Source organism: Mercenaria mercenaria, chromosome 8 (genome assembly GCF_021730395.1).
Source record: "Mercenaria mercenaria strain notata chromosome 8, MADL_Memer_1, whole genome shotgun sequence".
Lineage (NCBI taxonomy): Eukaryota > Metazoa > Mollusca > Bivalvia > Venerida > Veneridae > Mercenaria > Mercenaria mercenaria.
The window spans coordinates 58,369,999-58,389,793 of NC_069368.1; the positions used below are offsets into that span (position 1 = coordinate 58,369,999).

A 19,795-nucleotide genomic window follows, 5' to 3' on the forward strand; every position below is an offset into this window, starting at 1 on the left:
ATTCTGTTGAATGACCTTGCATATATTTCACAAGCATTGTTTTATGCTTATCATGTTGATATTCTGTTTGATCTTTTAATCAGAATCAGTTGATCTTAATTTTCTTTGATCATCACGTACCGTGTGTTTCGTGTGGTGTTTCTGTTTGTTTGAACATAATTTTTCGAAGAATCTAATTGTAAAATAAAAGAGTGGAAAACCACAGATCGCCCAACACGGCATAAACGAAAAATGTTGCAGGGTCGTTTTGACTGAGCCTGTTCACGGACGGTAGTGGAAATGCAAGCTACCGTCCTCGCCCTCTAACCCCGGGTTGAGCAGAACTCAACATTTACACATGTTATAAGTACCAAAATACAATTTAGAGACATCCGCAGATGCATTCATACGGCGGTGCACATGGAACCTTCAATGATGCAGAGAGTGCAATTCTATGAAAAGTGGCGTATGGTCCCCAGATAAAATAATGGTTTTGCCCTGGGCAAAACAAACTTGAATTTAGAGAGGGGATATATGGTTTAATAATGGAGCGTGCATATCACAGAAACTGCCATTAGATCTACTAAAATAATCGGCAATCGATCACTAAATTATCACACATTGGTTACCAGCAAGAAACGCAATTCAAGATATTTTAATGAAACCGGTTGTATTAGGCAGAGGGCAATAAATATCGTACGACAAAAGCTGTAATGGCTTTGTTCCTTTTCTTTTCGAAGGGTTGGGTATAGAGAATGGATAGCTTCGCAATTAGCTATAATGGGCAGAATTTGAATACCAGCAGATGCACAAATAATTTCTGTAGTTCCGTGTTGCTCATACCGCACTGTCAATGCTAATTTTTGAGACGAAAGGACAGACGAATGCTTATACTGAAATGCACTGTAGCCAGTAGTATCCCAATCCTGAAAAAATACTCTATTTGGGATATCGAGTGGACTGAAAATTATAAATGCTGATTTGTGTTCTGTATTTTGTTATCAATCTTAGCGAGTATATTTGCATTTTACATTCAATTACATAATCACTTTCATTTCATTTCTCCAAATATCAATGTATTTGTATCTAATTATACAGAATAAAATTATATTTTTGATTCAGAAAAATACAGCATAACAAAAAATGTTTAGTTTTACCATTTACTTTATTAATACATTTAACATTTCAGGGTACAGATAAATATTAAAAACAACATATTGTGAAGTTGGAACAAGTTCAAAATGCAGAAATAATTGAGAACTTGTAAATGATTCAAGCAATCTTTCAGACTAAAGAGTATGTTACTGTCTATTTACCCGTGAAAGATGCAGCATCACTGGCAAAATTAAGACGTGGTGTACCCACTATTCGATTAGAAATACAGAACATTCCTGAAGAGGAAAGATATTGTCCTATTTGTCATAATTCAATATGAAAATGAAATACATGCATTGATATTAGAGTTTTGTTTTGTTTTGGCTTGGTTTAACGTAGTACCGACACAAATGTAGGTCATATGGCGACTTTCCAGCTTTGACTGTAGTGGAAGACAAGACCCCAGGTGCCCCTCTGTGCATTATTTCATCACAGGCGGGCACCTTGATAAAATTACAAACCTTCCGAAAGCCAGCTGGATGGCTTCTTCACATGAAGAAGTAAAACGCTCCGAGTTAGGCTCGAACCCACATAAGTGAGGGGCAAGAGATTCAGAGTCAGAGACCTTAACAACTCGGGCACGGAGGTCCCATACCAGAGTTTAAGGGGTAAGTTGGCATCTAAACCGCTGACCACTGAACACTCTTTAAATGGTTTATCTAACGAGAATAAGTCACAATTTTATCTCTCCAATACCAAAATGATAAATATCACAACCTTATCTGTTACGTAAGTAAGTGTCATAACGATTTTTGATTTTAGAAAAATAGACATACTTATAAATACATCATTAGTATATACTGTAATTTTGTCTTATTATTAGCAGGTTTTATTGTGATATGTATAAGACAGCTTATTCTAAGGAAGGATATCTTATCCTGTTCATTTTTATTGTTATTTAATACTCAAATGGTATTTCTAATTCCTTTATTCAGTTATCTAATATTTTAATTGCAATTCTGTGTTTTATACCATTTAAATGAGTAAGATAAATGCATTATTTCTCCTTGTGTTAGACTGTTCGACCTATCCATTTTATTTATTGAAATGTTTAACCCTGAATTATCTGATATAAAGTAAAGAAAAGAAATTTAAATGTAATCAGTCACCAACATCTATTGTCTTACATTCTGCATGCCAATGTAATGCCCCAGACTATTGATCATTATTCAAAATGGAAGAATCATTAAGATAGTTCAGCAAATAATGGTTGTTTAAAGTAAGCTCAAATAAAATAAAATGCTCAAAATCTCGTACTTTCAAGATAAAAGCTATTAATTTTGCACGTCGTGACATCTATGAATTAAATTTAACACAACATTGATTTGTAGCATCTTTGCAATTATTTAAGTTATTATTTCGGCATCGTAATCAGACCATATAGCATTATGTCGGAGAAAGGTTTTTCTAATTGTCTAACACGATTGAATACAGACACATTTATCTTTGTCAAGTTTTTTGTTGTTGTTTAAAGTTTGTCTCAAATTCTCACGTTTAATTTCCGGTCGGACATTTGAATATTTTGGTATACTTATCCCTTAATTAAACGCAAAAGGGTTTAATAGCGGGCACATTGTTGGACTGGTAGCATTTTCTGAGGCCTAAACCAGAGGTCGTGAGATCAAGCCGCCGAGTAAATTTTGGGATAAGCGACCCGTAAATGCGTGCCTAGCATCTGGCACGCTAACAAAGAAGGCAAGCTTCTTGAATCGAAGCGTCGCATATATATTGCACTATCCTCCAACTGAAATTACTAACAGTCTTCTGGAGGACTCACCTACAAGGTTAACAAATAGTAGCTTAAAAAAAAATAAAAGTTAAAAAAAGGAAGGTCTTACTACTCTCCGCCTTGACAGTGTGTACCTATAATTTGTTCGACATTTGCTAGTAATTTGATGTTTTAAGCACCTGTTACTTCGAGACAATGGCGGTCACGGTCAAAAGAAATAAATATTACACGATTGAAAACATCCAGTGTGAATGGCAATTTAGTGGTAGCTTTGGAAAATGTTTTATTAAGTTTGGCTCCTAATTGTCGATCTATGGTCATGTTAGACAAATGTTGCCTAAAACAAATAAAACACTTAATTGTCAAGAACAAAATCAAAGGGAAGACAAAACTCGCTCAATATAAATGTTTACAGTGTTTTAACACTATTTATACATGATGGCCGGTTATACGTCGAGCGTATTAATTTCACAAGAGCGTAGCCCGAGTGAATTATTTTGTACGACGTATGTTTCAATAAGACGAACCACGCTCATCTGCCAGTTGAGTTCTGGTAACAATCTACGTAACATCTGTTAACTAGAGGCAGTTCTTTTGCACAATGGCTAAATTAGGTAAACAAACAATCGTAGGTAGTGAGTAATAGTTATGTGCTTAAAATATCTCTCAATTAACACTTTTAATACCTAAATGAAAATACAGTCTACAATTACATCTATATTTAAAACCTATTTGGCACGATAAGTTCAATCTATCTTTTCCTTACATTCTGTTAAGTCATATTTGTTTTGAAGTTTTTAGTTTCAAGTTTATTTATTTTCATTCAGAAGGTCTGAGACCCATGTGGCAATACATATTAATATGGCGACAATTATAAGAAGTATATATTCTAATCACATATGTAACTTTCTCATAATAATAATATTATTTTACAAATATATCTGCCAACAACATTCTGTCCAGTAAAACATTTTAAGTATACATGCAAATACCAATGCTCACGCAATTTGAATTTTTACGCTCTTTATCTCACCTGTACAAAACGAAATATTTCCAAATAGAAATGTTTTCATGAATATATTTCTATCATCTCTTAAGCTACCAAAATTCCAGAAATTCCAGATCGAGTTACGTCTTGCTCGAACACGAAACGTCTGGATTTTTATATATTTATGTGTCGCCATTAGACCAACATCGGACAAATAATACATTAAATGCAAAGAACGTTCTATCTTTACTATGTAGTGGTAAATATTTAATATATTCATTCACAGAAGTATGAATTGAATACAAAATAGCGAAGTAGATGTAGTCTGCCTAATATTTAAAAAGATCCACAGTAATAACCAAATATTACATTAGAAATATAGTCTGAAAACAACAACTATACACAAATAATTTAATATAGGCATGACTCAAATGTACTAGAAGACATTTACATATTTCATTCCAAGATAACAAAGTTAAAAAGACATATTTTATGTTGTTTATCGTCTGCAGACGATCTTAAAGACTCCTTGTAATAGACAAGATTGAGATTATATAAATTGTCCGACATCTTAATTCCCAAAATGATATATACGTCTAATTCTGACATAAATGAATATTTTGCAAAATACAGATTAAAGTACAAACTCTAACGTTTGGTTTAAGGACTAAATGTTTTCTGTACGCATTTAATTGTTCAAGTAAAACTTGAGACAAGTACAGCTTATAATCTTGTGTAATTACTTATTTAGATAACGCTTAGTTACGTTATGTTGCAGTAATTGATATATTTTAGTTTGTATAATAATTATCATGCCATAGTAAAATTTCGAAGCCTTGCTTCATGGTTGCTAAGATAGGGAAAGGATAGACTTTCATTTATATTGGTATGTTTAAGAAATGTTTACAGTACTGCGAAAATCATTTAATTTTATGGTTTTCATCAAAGCAGTACTTGTTTCGAGGGAATATGAATTTGTCGACTTCAGCGTTTGAACAATAAATGACTTTCTTATTCGTTTGTGATTAAATTTCGCGGGAAATCAACTACAAAAATCAACGAAATTTAGTCATCCGCAAATATTAATGGTTTCACAGTAGACAGTTTTAAAACGCATTGCTCTACACAGGATATTAGTCTAGAAATTTGCTAGCCGTCCAAACCTCTTATGATATAACATAATAGATTGAGTAAAATTGTCTCTATGATTTCATTTCAAACAAGCATAGTTCTAAGTATGTATCATCGAACAAGCATGCCTTTTTTTTCTTTGTATTGATCACGAACCTAATTTGTGAATTACATTCAGATAAAACTTAAAATCGTTAGGTAAAAATACATAAAGAGTAGACAGGACTGTCACAAATAATGGTTTAGAAATGAAATAGATAAATACATAAACCAGCGAAAATCAAGAACTGTCGACACTTCCGCTGACACGCACGCTTTTTATATTCTTATAGTGAACAGACGAAAAAAGCCATCAGTAACTAAATCTGCTTGATTATGGATGAATGCGTTCGTCTGTTTTCCTTCCCACTCAGAGGTAAAGTGCGCCTAGACTCATTTGTCTTCCGTGCACGCAAACAGAACTACATATGGGCATCAATTTTTAAAGCTACTTCTTTATCAGTAGGGGAAACGTCCCGTTTGGGAGGTGAACCTCTGGGTTTTTCTCCTACTTATTATTAGTATTCACTTTCAAAATTCCCCGAATTGGAAACTTAACTCCCCTGTCGGGAAGATCATTATATAGATTAATATTGAAAACTACTCGTCAACATCTAGATTTTGTCTCTTCTTCCAGAACGGGAATATTGTTACTAAATTTAGTAACTTGCGTGACTTTGTTACAATTATGACAATATCTGACAATGGAGAGGGATATTTTGCGGTAAGTATGATGAAGTTTCCTGTTTGTTGTTAAAGTAAACATGGTAGTTAATGGTCGATTTTGTGTAGACTTGATAAGATAAACAAATGCTACGCAATAACTACTACCTTAAAAATATATGTATATACCTATTGGCATTAGACAAGCGAATTGTAATAGGGATCCAATAATTTTTAATCAAACGTCATATTCTGATACATGTGCTCCGTTTTTAAAATAGATGAGTATCTAACACAAATTTTAACAAAGATGAATACATTTTTGTATTAATGTTTTTCGAATTTTAAAACTTCAACAATACGTCAATGTAGCCGTTAATTAAAACGATATTATCAACATCTCTATAGTTTTAGTTCTTAAAAAAACAACTGTAATTGCTTTTCCTCTGATCACGGATACAAATGTAATGTTTATGGCAAGCATAAAATCTTTACTAAATAGTAAACGAAGAACGCAGTAAAAGATATTTTCTGTTTATCATGTGTTTATTGCTACTGCAATAAGATTAATTATTCAAGCATTAATTAACCCTGATACAGAAAGATTTATTGACACAGAGCAGTATCTAGTGATTAACCTAGACTGCCACAACCAACGCAAATATTATACGCAATGAAACCGTCCTATTGGTACACGATACTAGGCTAATAGCTCCCAATTTATAATCTTTGTCAAAAAGGGACGTGCTGCAAGGAAAATTGGCAATGCATTCAGTTTTCACAAATAGAACATATAAGTGATAAAAATTGGACGTTATTTCAGTGAGCTGTTACAGTAATAATAAAGTAACTAAAGTATTATTGAAAAAACAATCAAACAAATAGTGCAGATCGCTATTTGGCAATTCGTTCTACATGCAGGTAAACCGGTTTGCTGCAAACTTTACACTCATCAAGAGATAGAATACGCCCGTATTGTGACAGAGGATATTATTTCAAACTGCAGAGAAGAATAAATATAAATTACATTGCCCACTATTGCTGTCGTTTCACGAAAAAGATTAAACTCAAGTGTGTCAATAAAACATTTCAGTTGTCCAGGACCGATTTAAATCAAAATGTTCCTGTTGTTGCTTAAGTTAAACGTTAAAATGTATCTTTAATTTTTCACCTATGACAAGGTAACAATTATTTTAACTTATTCGTCATTAAATTTGCAAAAAATAGTTTATCTATTTCGCAAATAACAGGAGATCAATGTATAATATCGACGTATATGGCAAGCCAATTGTCCAATAATTACGTGAACCCCGGTTCACGGTCGAAAAACTAGAATTAACGATCGATAAACTAGGTTTTTCGAACGTAAAACTAGGTTTTTCAAATACTAACCTATATTTTCGAGCGAAAACATAAGACACCGGGCGTAAACCATAGTTTACGCTGGTGAACCCAGGTTTACGTTCGATAAACTAGGTTTCTCGATTGAACTATGAATTTCGGTCGTTATCCTAAGTTTACGAGCGTGAACCTATATTTACGAGCGTAAACCTGGGTTCACGTACGTGAACCATGATTTACGAACGTGAACCTATGTTAACGACCGTAAACTTGGGTTTATGACCGTGAAAGTGGGTTTACGACCGTATATATAGGTTCACGCTCAAGAACTTAGGATAACGACCGAAATTCATAGTTCAATCGAAAATCCTAGTTTATCGAACGTAAACTATGGTTCACGCTCGTAAACACAAGTTCACGCTCGTAAACATAGGTTCTCGCTCGTAAACATAGGTTCACGTCCGTAAACTATGGTTCACGGCAAGCCAATTGTCCAATAATTACATTCATGGTCGAAAAACAAGGATTATCAAATATTAACCTATATTTACGAGCGAAAACACAGGATAACGGTCGTAAACCAAAGTTTACGTTCGTGAACCCATATTTACGTTCGATAAACTAGGTTTCTCGATTGAACAATAAATTTCGGTCGTTATCCAATGTTTACGAGCGTGAACCATAGTTTACGAACGTGAACCTAGGTATACGACCGAAAATCATAGTTTTTTCGAGAAATCTAGTTTCACGCTCGTAAACATAGGTTCACGCCCGTAAACATACGTTCACGCACGTAAATATAGGTTCATGTCCGTAAACTATGGTTTAGTTCACGGCCGTAAACCTAGGTTCACGCTCGTAAACCTATGTTTACGCTCGTAAACATAGCTTAACGGCCGAAATTGATAGTTGATTTGATAATCCTAGTATATCAATCGTAAACCATGGCTAACGTTCGATAAACTAGGTTTCTCGATTGAACTATGAATTTCGGTCGTTATCCTATGTTTACGAACGTGAACCTACGTTTACAAGCGTGAACTATGGTTTACGACGTTATCCTATGTTTTCGCTCGAAAAAATAGGTTAGTATTCGAAGAACCTGGTTTATCGAACGTAAACCTAAGTTCACGCTCGTATACCCAAATTTACGTTTGTAAACATAGGTTCACGTTCGAAAAGATAGGTTCACGTCCGTAAACTACGGTTTACGGTCGTAAACATAGGTTCACGGCCGTAAACATAGGTTCATGGCCGTAAACCCATGTTCACGCCCGAAATTCATTGTTGATTCATTATCCATGGTTTACGTTTGATAAACTAGGTTTCTCGATTGAACTATGAGTTTCGGTCGTTATCCTATGTTTACGATCGTTATCCTATGTTTACGCTCGTAAACCCCGGTTCACGCTCGTAAACCATAGTTTACGAACGTGAACCTATGTTTACAACCGTGAACTTGGGTTTACAATCGTGAACCTACATTTACGAGCGTGAACTATGGTTCACGGCGTTATCCTATGTTTTCGCTCGAAAATATAGGTTAGTATTTGAAAAACCTGGTTTTACGTTCGAAAAACCTGGTTTATCGATCGTTAATCCTAGTTTTTCGAGCGTGAACTAGGGTTCACGTAATAATTGGACAATTGGCATGCCATAGACGTGCCCTATAGTTTAGTGAGAAGTTTTCAATGATGTTTGATTAGTTTGTAACTTATAGCTCGTAGTTTCGCCGCTAATGGTAAATTAAATTGAAACGCGCTATTTATTTATGAAACTTAAACACTCAAAGGAAGGAAAACAAATTAATCTTCAAAATTGGTTTTACGGAGTATGTAAGTTCTTTTTAAATTTCTAAGTGATCCCCTCAATTAGACACTTTGTTTTCATTATTTCTTCTGTTATGAAAATTAGCAAGGGGAAAAGGTTATCCTTTTTAATAAACGAGAAATATATTTTAATACCATACAGAAAAAAAAATATTTGCAGAACGCTTTGAAATTAACATGTTTGACTTTTTCAAAATTTCTGTCTGCATATTTAAAAAAAAGAAACACGTTATTATTTTTTTTTTCATTCTGATAATTGTCCATATGAAAGGAGGACTGTGTCCGTTTTTCATTTGTTTATAATAATATGTTCATAACCCTTTTGTTGTTACGTTAAATTTCATCCAGCGGACATAGTTCAGAGGTTATATCAAGCATGCTTCAAACGTTCTTTGTATTGTTAAACTCTAAGAAAGGGATGATGTATACAATGTAGATTGTTCCAGTCCATAGTAAATTAAAACAATCAGGACATTTTGATAACTCACATTGGCGGATCCAGCGCGGGGCCCCCACAGAATTTTCAAAGTTAATGGTGACAACTTTTAAAGCTGCACTCTAACAGTTGAACAAATAATACTAAAATCATATTATAACGTACTGTGGGCACCGTGGATCCAAACAATACTTGTTGTGTATAATACTATTGTAAAATCAATTCAAGAATACATTAATTCACTGCACTCTCACAGTTGAACAAAGAGTACAAAACTCATATTATAACGTGCTGCGGCTAATAATGAATTTTTCATCCTTGTTCATCCGTACCGCAACTATGCTCGTTTTCATATCCTAGCTGGGAAAAATTGTAAAATAATATTGGATTTCTAATTTTCGAAGTGATGACTCGTGACGCTGCGCCCGTCAATAAGCAATTACATGTACATAAAATAAAGAGTTATACTATAAAGTTTATATGAAGGCAGTTCTGCACGTTATACAAACCTGGTTTAATGGCGTAATGTCATTTATGTGGAAAATGTAGATTAAAGCCTGTACTCAGTATGCGGAAATGAAAATCGTTTCGTGAATTAATAGCAAATGAATGTGCGTGAGTAAATGTATTACAACAGCGACTTTTCCAAAAAATGTATTAAAATTAGCGTACAATGTGCGAATCATTTTAATCATGGTTAAATATCTCACAAATAAGATCACGAACGTATATATCTTTTTATGACTATATCATCACGTCTGTGAAAAGTTTCAATAAAATCTTCACTGTAAACAACATTCTTTAAGGATGTACGAGCGATTTTTTAGGATTTCCGCCATTTTGAAAAATAGTGTTTAAGTAGATTCGGATCAATGCTAATTCACATAATATCTAAGAATCTTTATCACGAATGTAAAGGTAATAAGTAGAATATTGAATATTGCTTTCTAACAGAAGTTTTGCCAAAAATTAACGCTTAATAATTAAAATATGGGTAATAATGTACCATTTAACAAAATATATTACGCTTTTTGCGAATAAAAATATTCACCCTTATTTTTGGCTGGCATTTGCCTAAAATTGACGTAAGATTTACAGGGGGGTAGAGGTAGGTAATTTCAAATATCTATTAAAGTAAATCAGGTTTGGTTTTGATATTTTTCTGACTGATACATATAATTTTAAGCTATAAATAAAATAAAAGTTTTCAAGATAACACTTTATATTATGTAGAAAATATAAATTAAAACAAAAAGAACAAAAAAATTTCAAAATTAACCAGTTTTTAACAGTTTTGCCTTAATTAATCTCTAAGATGCACAATGACCCGAACTTTTTTTCTTTCCATTTTAAAGCATTTTTGTGTGTCATTAATGCTGCAAAATATTTTGAAAACCTTAACGTCAGAATGTTTTTTTTTTTTGCAGATCTAATACGTTTTTCCATTGAAAATAAAGTGGGTGGGGTAATTATGTCAACATGTAAAAGCTAAAGAGATTTGTTAGTGACATTGATGCTTAAATAATACTTACATCACCGTTTATCCATATTAACCTGTAAGACCTGAAATCCCTATAAGATTAAATGGGATATTATATGTTTTATAAAGTACTACCATTGTTTCAATTTTACAAAATTTCAGAAATGGGTAAACAGTGGGTAAAGAAAATACCCTATAAAATTAAAACGTACGGTGCCCCTAAAGTGACATGTAACGCACTTTTTATCCACTTAGGTAATGTGAGACTTTTTTTATTTCGTTTAAACGAAATCATTTCGTTTAAACGAAATAACTATGTCGTTTAAACGAAATAACTAATTCGTTTAAACGAAATAACTAATTCGTTTAAACGAAATGATTTCGTTTAAACGAAATGATTTCGTTTAAATGAAATAACATTTCGTAAAAACGAAATCGTTATTTCGTTTAAACGAAATAACTAATTCTTTAAAACGAAATAGTTATTTCGTTAAAATGAAATGATTTCGTTTAAACGAAAAAGTTATTTCGTTTAAACGAAAAAGTTATTTCGTTTAATCGAAATGATTTCGTTTTAACGAAATAAAAAAAGTCTCACATTACCTAAGTGGAAAAAAAGTGCGTAACATGTCACTTTAGGGGCACCGTAAAAACGAGTTCGGTGACCTATGTTTTTTCTGCTCATGTTTGTCTTAGAAACATATGTTCTTCAAGCTCACAGGGTATAAAAAAAATTCTTAACGTTAGAAAAAATTCGCTCGTACATCCTTAAGCGAAAATTGTGATATTGCCATGCCGTTCATTATGACAACTTGTGCATGGTTGGAATTTTCAAATGTGTCTAGCAAAACATCAATTATGCCATCCTGTCTTTTTTATTTGCCGAATTGCCTTAGTATATTCTGAAATCAAAAAGAAATAAAAAAGATTTTATCAAATTCTTCATTGTAGAAAAAAAAAAGATCCGAACGTGCAAAACTACCTCAACAAAAGCGGTTTCGGTCTATAGAGTAGTATAACTTCTTACACGACTACCAACATAAGCCAACGTTGGCATTTACAATGTATTAGTTTGTTTTATTAGAGTGCATTAGGTACAAAAAATTATGTTAAAGTGTCTAGGCCTAGACGCAATAACGTTATTGAAACAAATTGTGTGCGTCTGCAGCATCAATTTAATTAATGCATAATGCACGGAGTAACAACAATAAAATGTTTTTAACCGAGTTACGTCTCCTTGTAATACGCATCTAATTCATTAGAATCACCATTTCATTTGCCGTTGATAAAAGTTTCGTAATAACTCCTCACATACAAGTGCTTTGACTGGCTCTTAAAACATTTAAGTATGTAATCCTCTCTATAGTTAGAAAGAAATATCACCAATTTTAGAACAGCGAGTAAATTTTTCAAAAGGGCAAGTGCAAATAGCTTTTCAGTTTATTTACCTTTTTAGTGTTTGCAGCTATGCTCTTAATATAACTGAACGTTTTTCAGGCTTTATTTCACGAGGCAATGACATTAAGTTAACTTCTGTTCATGTTATGGTTTATTTCCTGATGGGCTGAAATAATCTGATGTTTGAAAACAGCATATAAGTAATCATGCAATTAAGTTTATTTTCCCTGCACTTTGTTCTGAACAAAAATACTGAAACATTATGGAACATCCATATGTACACACTCTACTATAAGAAACAGTGCTACAAAGAAAGTATTTCTATTTGCTTTATTTATTCTAATATTTGTATAAGTTATAATGATTTTTTTATGATACACACTACATTTTGTTTCAGGGTTTGTTGCTTTGTAAAGGAACGAAATCTTCAATGTTAATCGATATTAAAATGAAACTAAGTTAAGTTTTCATGCGCGCTGTTTATAGAACTGTGGCAGGTTATGCATATTAATGAAAGTAGGCCTGTAGCATACAATACAGAAGGTACATTGCGGAATTTAAAGGGTATAATACGGATATTTTTCTGCCTGTTCATATTTAATTGTGAAATACAAATCGAGTTTTCACAAAATTTATATAGGTATATGATTAATAATATCTGTCATGTGTTTACGAATCGGATAGAAATATCCGTCCCGAGGGCACCTGCGCATTTGGTGGAAATGAGGCTTGCACATACCCTGTCCCTTTTCCTTGTTGTTGCTATTGACTCGATAATTGATGTTACGTGTATTTGAAGGAAAGAGAGGATGCCCAGATGAAAAAGCAGGAAGACAAAAAAGTACGTGATGAAGAGAGAGAAATTAGACGCAAAAAGAAGTTAGAGGATGATGAAATGAAGGCTGAAAAACGAAGAAGGAAAGAGGCAGAGAAAACTGAAGAGGAGCAGGAGAAGTTAAAAGAGAAGGAAAGAAAGGAAAAATATGGAAAACTGGCAGAGAAGAAATACAGGTGTGGGGTCTGTGATATAAGAGGACGAATTAATGATGAAATGTATGGAATTGAATGGTATGGGTGTTACAATGACACGTGCAAAACAACCGGTTGGTATCACTTTGAATCTTTGTCTGACAGTGAAAAGGCAGTGATAAGGGAAAGTCTAGATGATGAAGATGTCAGGTGGTACTGTAAGGCTTGTTTTCCTCGTCTGTACGAGGAGGAGTAGATTTATTTAATGAACGTGATATGAATGTCAGTACCTTAGACTTTACGGAAATTTTAAACTGTGAACACCGTGGTGTATCTTTAAATTAACAACATCTTTTGTAATATTAAGTTTCTGTTTTCTTTCTTGACAAACTTTTGTTAATTGTTTGTTAAATGTTACAGATGTTTTATAGTTTAAACCAGCACTGTAGAGTACCACCATCGTGGTCAATAGAGCTCCGTTGACTGGCTGATTATTAAACCTGTTACTTGTCATATGTTAGTTAGTATAGTTACATATAATTTGAACAGTGTTACCACATCATTTGATGTCATCAATCCAAAATATTAAACAGTAAATAAATTTTCATCGTATCAGGTAAGAATTTTATTTTATGGAGTTGTTTTACAACACGCTAAATTAAACACGTGAACTTTCAAACTGCTTTTGTATTTATTAATTTCACCAGAAAGATTAGAAAAAACATGGATGGTGCTTTTCTAGTCGAATTCACTGTCAAAATGTACATAAATAATAAAACAAAAATCGATGACGGAAACTGCTTCTGTAGTCAACTGATTCAGCACTATCTATACACCCCTTTTGGAGCCCCTCTGTGTGTTATCACGTGCGCCGGACACTATCGATATTTATGTTTTCGAAAAGCAGAAGAGTTAAGGTATTTTCTTCGGGAACATTTTATACAACTGAAACGTTCAAGAAAAAACGATTGGTAAATCGTTGCGCATATAACAAACGTACAAAAAATTGTTATGTGCGTTTGGTAAATCGCACAGATTGGTTATTTGCGCTCAACATGTATATAAATGAGGCTTACCAATAAATAGATGTTTTCTCACAATTCAGGTGATGAGGATGAGGATGATGAGGATTTTACTTGGCAGCTGTTACGCACAAGAAATGTCCTGATGATGATGAACAATGGTTCATGTCTGCACCAATTGGCATGAATAAACTGAAGGATTTGATGAAAGTCATGGCCAAAAATGCAAATCTCCCAGACTTGACAAATGGAAAACGCTTAACAAACACGAGTGTCCGAAAACGTTTATGCCAAAAACTACTCCAAAATAATGTTCCGGACACTCAGGCCGTGCTTATCACTGGTCATAAGAATCCTTCCTCCCTGAACAACTACCGGGTTCTGTCAAATCAGCTGCAAAAGCAGATCTCTGATCTTGTGTCTTGTCCGAGAAATGACCGGCCATCTGTTGACACCAGTAGTAGGCAAACTGGCATTAGTGGATCCAGTAGTACAACAATGACAAGCAACTTGCAAACTATCTCCAACAATCAAACAGCCTTTGTAGCTCATAATGTTCCATCGTGGAGTTTGTTCTCAAATACAACAATCACCGGCGGCACTTTTCATATCACAGTTCAAACCACTGATAAAAAGTAAATTTTTCTGACGTACACGTTGTCCGCATTTTGTCAATATGGCGGCCGTTATCACTTTGAAAACTGAAGGCTCAAAACTGGGTCATTTTGAAATTAAAATGTTATAGTTTCTAACCGTCATAGATAATAGTTTAATTGTTATTTTTTCCTGTTAATCAAATGTTTAAAAGATTAAAATGCATTGACATACTGCTCATTTAAACGTCTGAATATTTATTTTTGTGTTGCTCTTGTTTCTTTTGTCGAATGGAATAAGCGAAGTTTGGTTAAATCATTCCGCGTTATGAATGAATGCGTAAATTATTCCGCTTCTATAAGAAAATAGTTACACGTGTCATTGCGGTTATTTCCAAAGATAAACAGAGTATATATAAACGATATGCAAGAAAAAATATCAGTCATGTGTTTACGAATCAGATAGAAATATCCGTCCCTCGGCCACCTGCGCATGGGCGGTAATTCGGCAAGACTCGTTACCGCCCAATGCGCAGGTGCCCTGGGGACGGATATTCATATCCGATTCGTAAACACATGACAGATAATATTAATCAATTTAGCAGTGAAATATGTTTAGCTTTTCTTTTATAAGGTAATGTGTTTTATGCCTGTCCAGACCTTTAACAAAAATGTAGTCATAAAGAAAAGATATCATGATTCTCAGAGGAAACATTTTTGTCAAACATTATAAAGCATTTTGAAGATGTTATATGACAACTAATGTGTTTATATCGCAAAAGGGTAATAACGGTTCCTGTAAATAATCGATACACTGTTTCACATTTGTAAACACACTTAGTGCTACAATTGTATATAGGCATGATATTTCTTATTTTGTTTGATTTTACATTCTTAACTTTACATCAAGACATAGAGAGAAACACTTTGATTGATATTACATTTAGATCGAACGCATCCTTCTTAGGTATTTTGCTTTTATAGAAAGAAACATTCGTTCAAAATATTCTTCGTAATGCCAACCTTTTCCCTTTTTAAATGGAACAATAAACAGCGTAATGTTTCCATATCTTATAATTACTGTCAAACATATTGTGTAATAGATGTAAACTTAATTCCATATCAATCAATTAAGACGTACAGATATTTTGACAATACTTTTACAATTCAATTATATTTCAAGTGAACGGTACTGAATCTGTTTCAAAAGTGGCGGATAGGGAACAAACATGAGCCTTTATTTTAGTCAACGAGCAATATTTAAACGTGAATTTTGATACATTTGGTTATCAGTTTTAATACCTCATTCATCGGAATTTTATATGCTAACATATTTGTATAATAGAGTTCTGTCAGTGAGCGAGAGAGGTGTATTTTGCATTTATTTACCTCTCATTAACTGACTCAGTCTTACCGAGTCTGCTTTTGTTTTACTTTGTTGCGTGGTGTACTTTCAAACGATCTTCTTATAGATAATATTGTTATTCATTCTAAAAGAGAACTGAAGAATAATTCAAGTATTTATTCTTACTTAAACGCATGGGGCGTGATGTAACTGTTTAAATTTAATGGCTGACATAAATGTTCACATGTATATTATTTAAGAGTACTGCATTATGTTCTAAATGGTATCGGTAGCTTAAATGAAAACACTCCCCGTTTACTTTCTGTTTCAAGGGACGATTACACATCTTTGAAGTCGTATGTTAACATTTATTGCCATACAAAGTTAAACTTTAGGCAAGTATATCGCCACTGTTCGTTTTAGACAAGCAAGTCCTTCCGAATTTTGCTTCAATCTTCTTTATATAACTGAAAATTATCGTAATGTTGCTCTCAACATAATTACTGGGTTTATTTTGTTAATTTTACATAGACCAATTAAACGTAATATAAACATAGGCAATGTATGAAATATAAAATCTATGATAAGATCCTTTGAAAGGACCGAAAGCAGCCAAGCAAAAGAATAGCTCGGTGTGTTTGAGTCTGTTAATGAGAGGTAATGGAAAGTGGAACACCCCTCACGCCCCCTAGCGCCGATTTAAGCGGACTCTATTACAAAGATATTGAATAGAATCCATGATCCAAAAGGACCAGAAAATATAACGGCACTAAATCCAAGTACACCACATTTATAGCCGCCACACGGCACTTAAAGATTAGTGTTGTGATAGTTTATAAAATCTGTAAGAAAAGAAATATAAAGTTACATAAGTTGTATAAATTCATATAAATTTACTAACATTTGATTTCCTATTCTGTTAGAATTTGTTTAGGTAGACTTATGGAAATTCAGGTGTACTAACCTGGTATCCGAAATTGGGTCTTGTCATGCAAGGAATTATTAGCAAACCTAAATGCAAACTATCATTACATGTCATGACCAGACTCGGTCAAACCAAATCATTCTGCTTTGTTTAGCTGTCTTGCAAAGGGTCATCGAATAGTTAAAATTAGTATGGTAAATATCTCAACAAAGACATGCAAATAGTGTTAAGTTTTGTTGATTTGCTATTTAAAAAAAAACACGGAAATGGTGCTGTGTTATTATGACCAAGTTTTTGTATTTGTATATAATAATTATTGTCATACTTTACAGAAACGTGAAAGAAACATGGATGTAAGAAAACTTGTTTTCTCAAATAGAAGTAAAATTATATTTGGAAATACTATCCACCCGAGCAATAACACCAGATGCCATAATTGAGCTCTTCTAAACTTGATGAATACATTTCTTTGTCGGTGTTTTTGTTTTTGATACAGGAGTATTTCAAGCGCTTTATAACAATCCTATTCTACTCAAATTATCAGAACGTCCCCATATTAATACGAGACAGTGGAACCATTGTAATATTAGCAATACGACCTGTGTTAAAATTTATTACATGACTATTGCTAAAAATCGACAGTCTATATTTTTGCTTTTAGTAATTGACCGGTCTATGAAGCAGCTACATTTTGCTGGGCTAAACTAACAACTGAGCAAAATACTTGGAATTCATTTCTGAAGTAAAAAAAAACATACACTTGGTTTTTTGGCCGGCCAATTGTTAAAAGTAATAGCCATCAGACCTTATTTGACTTAAATGAAAAGAACACATTTATACCAATGTTACTACACTGGATGATCAATAATAGTACTACAACATAACGTTGATTATACTAGATTCATTGGTTGAGGACAGTATACAACGGATGACTATTGATCGTATAACAAATCGTATGAAAAATTTGAGTATCATGCAAAGGACAGACTGCTTACATTTATAACCATAATGATACTTCTCCGACTGACATTCTTTATTCAATAGTTTGGTGACTGGCATTTCCATGATAAAAACCAATTACATCATCTCTCACGCAATCTTCTCATAAACATTATGGATAATACTTTTTACAATATATCGGAAATTATATTGGTTATGTTACTATGGTTTATTTCTGTTGCTATAGGCTATTGTATTTTAGATGGTTGATCTAGTATTTACCACCCAGTTCAACCAATGCTGTACACATTTCAAATGGTTGATCTACGATCGATCGATCTATGATCAAAATCAACCATATTTCAATGTATTCAAGATGATTGATCTACGATCTGTGAGCCAGGTCAAACATTTCTGAACGCCTTTTCAATGGTTGGTTTATGAGACAGGTGTTCGATTTTCGATGTACGAGACAGGTCAACCAAATGTCAATGTATATCAGATGTTCGATTTACGATGTACGAGACAGGTCAACCAATTGTCAAAGTATTCCAGATGTTTGATTTACGATGTACGAGGCAGGTCAACCAATTGTCAATGTATTTCAGGTGTTCGATTTACGATGTACGAGGCAGGTTAACCAATTGTCAAGGTATTTCAAATGTTTGATTTCTTATGAGAACAATTCTACAACAAATCATGACGACGAAAGCATTTTCTAAACTCGGACCATTTTTGAAAACGATTTCGCATGGTATTAAAAGGGTAACCAGTCATGTCAATGTTTGTGACACTGTTTACACAGTATAGATGTCTTATTTTAATATCCTTTTTCAACAGATTCTTGAGTTTAAAATTTGAAAAAAAAAATATTTCTTTTATTCTAGAGTAAGTTGGAAAACAAATTTTGGAGAAATTATTTATCCACTTTAAGACAATATAACTATTTCAAAATGAATTAGATGATTAAACATTCTAACATTCAATCGCTGTTCTTCTCACTTTCTGGGGGTGTTTTAACATGTCTTTGAGAGAAAACGTATGTCAACAGAACGATTCTCGCGCTCACGTGCTGTTATAAAACTTTATAACACCTATACAAATGTAATATATATATATATATATATATATATATATCTTAAGAAACTCTAAGCGAGCGTGTGAAGTCATTTTATAATTTTACGATATATATATACATGTATAGTATATATATTTAAAAAAGGGTTTTAAGGAAATAGCCAAATCCTTTTGAGCTTGTATATTTGATTTATTCCTCAACCGGATTCAAAAATTATCATCAGGAGGGTTACAAACAATATGGCGTCCTTTGACGTCGTCAATAGAAACAAGGGACGTCACTGTTAAATAAATGACGTCTAACGGAAAAGCGCAAACGCATTACCGTCCAAAAAGAATAATTCAAAAGGAAATGACGTCAACTTGAAAAAAATATAACGAAGACATTCCGTGTGTTTCATGGAAATGTAATTACGTAGAGAGATAGTTTATTCGTTTATTAGTTTTTACAAATATTTAGCTAGAATAGCGTTAACGCATGTTCATTTCCCGGGAAACGTTGGTACTCTTGCCCTTCCGGGCTCGGGCACCAATCAGTCCCTCGGGATTCTGCAGATGTTATAACACGAAAAAAAACATGCGTTATCCCTACATTAAAAGTTCATACCTCTATCAATTTCATGCGAATTTGAAACATTTTTCTCTACATTAGTAGAAGAACTCCCAGGTAAAATTAACATTTGTACAACGTTATTTTTACTTTATTTAAATGACACAGATATTAAAAAGATGCACAATATTGCAGTAATACACACAG

At 33.3% G+C, this 19,795-nt stretch overlaps 1 protein-coding gene across 1 annotated transcript; it reads left to right on the top strand.

Annotated features, from left to right (window-relative positions):
• Positions 1-5,709: 5,709 nt before the first annotated feature.
• On the top strand, positions 5,710-13,393 carry LOC128558894 (uncharacterized). The gene is made up of 2 exons (XM_053549168.1): positions 5,710-5,745; positions 12,968-13,393. Exons 1-2 carry the CDS (start codon positions 5,710-5,712, stop codon positions 13,391-13,393), a joined length of 462 nt encoding a protein of 153 aa, XP_053405143.1.
• The last annotated feature ends 6,402 nt before the right edge of the window (positions 13,394-19,795 follow it).